The sequence below is a fragment of the Musca autumnalis genome, unplaced genomic scaffold, assembly GCF_047663935.1.
Source record: "Musca autumnalis isolate F117 unplaced genomic scaffold, ASM4766393v1 scaffold_4, whole genome shotgun sequence".
Taxonomy (NCBI): domain Eukaryota; kingdom Metazoa; phylum Arthropoda; class Insecta; order Diptera; family Muscidae; genus Musca; species Musca autumnalis.
Window position 1 is genome coordinate 38224518 of NW_027411977.1, and position 7294 is coordinate 38231811.

Here is a 7294-nt window from a genome sequence, read left to right on the forward strand (position 1 = left end):
TCTTATAAAAAACCAGGGGTTCATCTTATAGATGACCAGTAGATCTTAAAGAAGTCCAGATGGTCTTCTGTAGAAGAGCATAAGGTCTTCTTTTAAGAACATGCTGGTCTTCATATAGAAGAAAGTATTGTAGAAGGTCTACCTACAAATGAAGAGCGTTTTCTTATAGAATACCAGAATATCTCATTATAGAAGTCCAGATGCTGTTCTATAGAAGAACAGATGGTCTTCTTGTAGAAGACCAGAAGGCCTTCCTGTAGAAAACCAAAGGGCATTCTTTTAAACACCTGCTGGTTTTCATATAGAAGTACAAAGGACTTTTTATATAAAGAGTACCTGACGGTCTTCTTATAACAGACCAGATGTTCCTTTTATAAAAGACCAGAAGGTTCTTTTTCATAGAAGATCAGAAGATATTCTTATATAAGTCAAATGGTCTTCTTATAGAGGACCAGAATGTCTTCTTATAGAGGATCAGAAAGTCTTCTTATAGAGGACCAGAAGGTCTTCTTATAGAGGACCAGAAGGTCTTCTTATAGAACACCAGAAAGTTTCCTTCTAGAAGAGCAGAAGAACCAGAAGACCTTTTTATGCATGATCAGAAGGTCTTCTTATATAGAAGACCAGTAGGTGTTTTTATTGAAGATCAAAAGATATTCTTATATAAGTCAAATGGTCTTCTTATAGAGGATCAGAAGGTCTTCTTATATAGAAGACCAGTAGGTGTTTTTATTGAATACCAGCAAATATTCCTATATAAGTCAAATGGTCTTCTTATAGAGGACCAGAAGGTCTTCTTATAGAAGACAAGAAGGTTTCCTTATAGAGAACCAGAAGAACCTCTTATACATGATTAGAAAGTCTTCTTCAGATGGTCTTCTTATAGAAGACCAGGTGGTCTCCTTATAGAAGACCAGGTGGTCTCCTTATAGAAGACCAGGTGGTCTCCTTATAGAAGACCAGGTGGTCTTCTTATAGAAGACCAGTTGGTCTTCTTATAGAAGACCAGTTGGTCTTCTTATAGAAGATCAGGTGGTCTTCTTATAGAAGATCAGGTGGTCTTTTTATAGAAGACCAGGTGCTCTTCTTGTAGAAGAACAGGTGCTCTTCTTATAGAAGAACAGGTGGTCTTCTTATAGAGGAACAGGTGGTATTCTTATAGAAGATCAGGTGGTCTTGTTATAGAAGACCAGGCGGTCTTGTTATAGAAGACAAGGTGGTCTTGTTATAGAAGAACAAGTGGTCCCCTTATTGAAGACCAGGTGGCCTTCATAAACAAAGAAGACCAGTTGGTCTTCTTATAGAAGATCAGGTAGTCTTGTTTAAGAAGACCAGGTGGTCTTCTTATAGAAGACCAGGTGGTCTTCTTATAGAAGACCAGGTGGTCTTCTTATAGAAGACCAGGTGGTCTTCTTATAGAGGACCAAGTGGTCTTCTTACAGAAGACCAAGTGGTCTTCTTATAGAAGACCAAGTGGTCTTCTTATTGAAGAACAGGTGGACTTCTTATAGAAGACCAGGTGTTCTTCTTATAAAAGTACTGGTGGTCTTCTTATAAAAGGCCAGGAGGTCTTCTTATAGAAGACCAGGATATCTTCTTATAGAAGACCAGAAGATCTGCTTATAGAAGACCAGGAGGTCTTCGTATAGAAGGGCAAGAGGTCTTCTAATAAAAGACCAGAGGGTCATCTTATAGATGACCAACAGGTCTTCTTATAAAAGGCCAGGAGGTTTTCTTATAAAAAACCAGGGGTTCATCTTATAGATGACCAGTAGATCTTAAAGAAGTCCAGATGGTCTTCTGTAGAAGAGCATAAGGTCTTCTTTTAAGAACATGCTGGTCTTCATATAGAAGAAAGTATTGTAGAAGGTCTACCTACAAATGAAGAGCGTTTTCTTATAGAATACCAGAATATCTCATTATAGAAGTCCAGATGCTGTTCTATAGAAGAACAGATGGTCTTCTTGTAGAAGACCAGAAGGCCTTCCTGTAGAAAACCAAAGGGCATTCTTTTAAACACCTGCTGGTTTTCATATAGAAGTACAAAGGACTTTTTATATAAAGAGTACCTGACGGTCTTCTTATAACAGACCAGATGTTCCTTTTATAAAAGACCAGAAGGTTCTTTTTCATAGAAGATCAGAAGATATTCTTATATAAGTCAAATGGTCTTCTTATAGAGGACCAGAATGTCTTCTTATAGAGGATCAGAAAGTCTTCTTATAGAGGACCAGAAGGTCTTCTTATAGAGGACCAGAAGGTCTTCTTATAGAACACCAGAAAGTTTCCTTCTAGAAGAGCAGAAGAACCAGAAGACCTTTTTATACATGATCAGAAGGTCTTCTTATATAGAAGACCAGTAGGTGTTTTTATTGAAGATCAAAAGATATTCTTATATAAGTCAAATGGTCTTCTTATAGAGGATCAGAAGGTCTTCTTATATAGAAGACCAGTAGGTGTTTTTATTGAATACCAGCAAATATTCCTATATAAGTCAAATGATCTTCTTATAGAGGACCAGAAGGTCTTCTTATAGAAGACAAGAAGGTTTCCTTATAGAGAACCAGAAGAACCTCTTATACATGATTAGAAGGTCTTCTTATATAAGTGTAGATGGTCTTCTTATAGAGGACCAGAAGGTATTTTTATAACAGACCAGAAGGTCTCATTATAGAAGACTAGAATGTTTCCTTATAGAAGTTCAGAAAGTTTCTTTTGAAAGTCCAGGTATTTTTTATAGAAGACCAGAAGGTACCAGGAAACCTGCCCGTTCTTAGAAAATAAACTGACATCGATTTTTTCACACTTTATATATATTTTCTTTATATCGGAAAAGAATAAAAACAACAAACAAATTATCGATCATTCAACTTCTATCTCCCTCCTAATGGACAAAGACAGACTTGACAACGGGAGTGGCATGAATAACAGGAGTAACAACCGAGGTGTGATGATGAACTTGAGTATTGGAATGATGGGATACAGCTCTGGCTACGATTGGTGTGGCAATAGTTTTGACAACAGGGGCGGTGTAGGTTTGGACAACTGGGGTAGCGATGGTCTTAACGACGGGAGCAGAGTAGGTATGGACAGCTGGGGCAGCATGGACAACGGGAACAACAGTTTTAAAAACTGGTGATACAACAGAAGTGTGATGGTGAATTTGACTGTTGGAGTGGTGAGTCACAGCGCTGGCAACAACTGGAGTGGCAATAGTTTTAACCACAGGAGCGGCATAGGTGTGCACAACTGGGGCAGCAACAGTTTTAACAGCGGGAGCTGAGTAGGTGTGGACGACAGGAGCTACAGTCTTGACTACAGCAGCGGGAGCAGCATAGGTGTGCACAACTGGAGCGGCTACAGTCTTGACTACCGGGGTAACAACATGGCTGGTGCTATGTACTTGACTATAACTTTGGTGAGACACAGCCGAGGGAACAACATGAGCCACTTTGCTTACCACAGGTTGGACAACATGAGTTTCAGCCACAAAGCCGGGTGCAGCCACAGCTACGGCCAATAAAGCAAAGAAAGACACCTAAAATGAAGGATTACTTAGCTTAGAAGTTCTTATAAATAAATTCCTTAATTTAAATTGCTTACAAATTTGAACATCTTGAGGTGATTGGTTGGTTGGTTCGGTTGTTATCACTGGAAAATGCCTGAAGTGAATGATAATTTCAATTTGAAACGTTTGCTATTTTATATAATTTGAAATGTTTTCGTGTGACAATTATTTGGTTGCCATTACAAGCTTCTTATGTTTCGATTTCCTTTTATTTTGATATGACCTTTAAGACTTCGATGTTTTGCGCTTACAATGGGATACGATTTTCAAGTGTTTTGACATATTTTGCAGTACGCACAGATTAGGTTGTTTGATTAATTAGAGCTCATTAAACGTGTTATTTAATATGAACAAGTTTCAGTTTCAGCCGCACAAAGGCTGCAACTCAACATTCTTTTCGAATTTTCAAACTGTGTTTGTGTTCACCCAATAATGGAATCAGTTCCGTTTTTAAGAAAATTACATTGGGAAGTGGTCATGAAACGGATATTTTTTTAAGATTTTTTGGGAGTATCCACGATATCATTAAATGGTTTTGTTAACGGGTTATAAGAGCAAATGAAGACAGCAATAAATGGTTATTTTTAAAGATTTAGGAAGGTACCAATAGTTATAATAATCGTGCTAATTATACCCCCAGTCGTTATGCTGAAGAGGGCAATATTTTTGATTTTGATATTTTTAACATAGTTGAAGCCGAGGTTTACCCTTTATAACCCGCGAATTGTGATTATATATTATACAAATTAAATGATTTTGGATAAAAAGAAATGCTTTTGGACTTGGAAAGAAATATTGGCCTTAAATGAATGTTGAAAATAGGTAAAACTGGGTTGAATCCAATGTATATTTTCTTGTTTTTTCTCGATTATGATTAAACCACACTTTTCACGATATTCTAGGTAAAAGAAGAAGGTAACAAAATATAGAACAATGTATAATTTTTTTCAAAATTTGATCAATGTATAACTTTTCAAAGTTTGATCTGCGTATACCATTAAAAGATGCTGACATTTTGAAGAACGATTTTATGTGTTTTTTGATATTTTTTGTAGTCACGTTCCGCAAACTAGTTTTTCAAGCAATCATTTATAGGATTGTAGTTCCCGGAATCCACAAAAATGTCTCCACGAAATTTTGGAAGTTGCGACTTTTGTTTGCAAGTTCGATGATGGGCTATATGGATTCACGTTTTAGTATAGCCCCTGATTTCAGGAATTTTGACGTTTTTAGTTACATTTTCAAACCGAATTAGCTATATTTTGACATTTAGGGTTCCTAGTGATCAACAAACTTATATTCCAAAAATTATGGACAGAGGTTCATGTTTTGATATAGATCCCATATAACGATACCTCCCGATTTTGGGTAGATTGAGGATTTTAGCTACAATTTTTAAACGAACTACCTGTAATTTGACATTTGAGGTTCTCTGTGGTCACGAAACATCTCCACTAAAAATCGAACTAGCTGTAATTTGACATTTGAAGTTTTCTGTGGTCACGAAACTTCTTCACTAAAATTCGTCAACATAGGTCCATGTTGTGGTATAGTTCCCATATAACAGTACTTCCCGATTTTCGATAATTTAAGGGTATTAGCTACATTGTTTGACGAAACTACCCGTGATTTGACTTTTGAGGCCCCCTGCAGTTATAATATTTTGTCCAAACTTAGTTTAAGTTCGAGGATGGGTTATATCGGTCCACTGCTTCCGGTACCTCCCCCACAAAAGCTCGAAAATGTTCGGAAAATTTGTGAGCACGATAACTCTTGAAGGGAGTAACTGATTTGGTCTATACTTTGCACATCGTGAACTTTTTACCAGACTTAGATGAGGTTCCAATATGAACTCAATCGGTCAACTCCTTCGAGTGCTTCCCACACAAAATATCGGAAAAGTTCAGTTTAGGTCCTGCTCTCGAATCGCTTTTATTTTTCCTGTAACATCTTGTATTCACTGCCCCACATATGACGGTACAAGTTTCATCAAGGGCAAGTCCATACTTCCTCCGAAAATTGTTGGAACGCAAGATAGCTCTCAAACGGATCAGCCGATTCGGTCGAAGATAAGCAATATCGGTCCACTCCTTCAGGTACCTCCCCTACAAAAGTTAAAAAATGTTTGGAAAAATTGTGCGCACGATAACGAAAGTGGCCGATGTGGTCAATACTTTACACATCCTAATATATCCACCAGATATAGATCAGTTTCGAATATGGACTCTGTTTTTCGACTCCTTCGGGTACCTCCCACACAAAATTTCGGGTAAGTTCACTTTAAGACTTCCTCTCGAATCACTTTGTTTGTTGAAGCTGCTTGCATTCGCTACCTCCATTACGACGGTAAAAGTTTTTTTCATGGTCCGTATTTCTTGTGAAAACAGCCCGAAAGGTGTAAAAACCCCTATGCCCTTCGTCATATTGTGTCCAAACTTAGTTTCATGGGGCAATACCGGTCCACAACTTCCGAAACTTCTTCCCAATATTTAAAAAATGTCACTAAAATTGTAGGATGATATCTCTCGAACGGGGCAACCAATTTGGTCCAAACTTTAGATCTCCTAATATTTTGTCAAAATTTAGTTTAACTTCTAAAATCGCCCATATTGGTCCTCCTTAAGGGTACCGCCCCCACAAAAGTTCAACATTTGTGTATTAGTGCAGTTAATTCCTAATCCACAAGTTCAAATGTCCAAAAAAGGGTCACAAAATTCTGAATCGATCTGTCTGTAGATTAAAGTTTCAATTCACATTGGCTGAGGGTAAGCCGACCCAGCAAAAATCCTCATTACAAACCTCCTTTCCCACCCATTATTTTAACAAGGGCATGTAGCGCGAAATATTTGGTTATTTTGTAACCACTGAGCAAAGTAGATTGTAACCACTGAAATAAGTAGATACTGAGTAGATTCTGACTACTTATTTCAGTGGTTACAAAATAACCAGATATATCGCTTGACATGGCCTTGTTAAAATAATGGGTGGGAAAGGAAGTTTGTAATGAGGATTTTTGCTGGGGACTGATACTTTTTTTACTTCTTCGAAAAATGTTTCCATCTAAAATTGTGAAAGGAAACAATTTATTCCATTTTAATTAAGATTATTTTATGGTGATCGGTATAAAAAAGTTCGGCCCGGCCGAACTTACCGACTTTTTACTTGTTTAAATATAGGATCTAATAAATCATTACCCGTGAGAATCCATCTACTATAACACGAGATACGAAAAAATCCAAAATAGGAGAATCCTCACCTGTTTTTGAAAATATCTCGTATTTAATCGAGTTTTCACTTAGTCATTAACACTGAAACCTGATGCGGACAAAAATTGTGGGCACTCCGCGTAAATTACCGATGTTTTATAGGTTTTTAGATACTAAGATGCTACATCTTAGCATCCAAATGAAATTTTGATAAATACCCATTACAAAGTAATGTGAACAAAAATAACTACTTATATTATTCCTTACTAACCCAGCAAACCAATCGTACCAAAATCGGAACAAAATTCGGACTATACGTCCGATTTCTGATCCGAAATCGTAACGATATCTTAACGAAAGTTGTATGAAGTGAAGTTTCGGATCGATTTCGGTCAGAATGCGGAACGAAATCGGAAGAAAATTCTTGGGAAATTCGAAATGCGAACTTTTTCCTCAGAATTCTCGTAAAAATTTCTGAACGATTTTGGGATAATGTCGTATGAAAATCGGAGGTACCTTC

The 7294-nt window shown here is 37.2% G+C and overlaps 1 protein-coding gene across 1 annotated transcript; it reads right to left on the minus strand.

Moving 5' to 3' along the window:
• Nucleotides 1-2884: 2884 nt before the first annotated feature.
• Nucleotides 2885-3615, minus strand: LOC141402886 (uncharacterized). The gene is made up of 2 exons (XM_073985012.1): nucleotides 3604-3615; nucleotides 2885-3538 (listed from the first exon to the last, which is right to left on the minus strand). The coding sequence occupies exons 1-2, from the start codon at nucleotides 3613-3615 to the stop codon at nucleotides 2885-2887; spliced, it is 666 nt and encodes a 221-aa protein (XP_073841113.1).
• Nucleotides 3616-7294: the final 3679 nt, after the last annotated feature.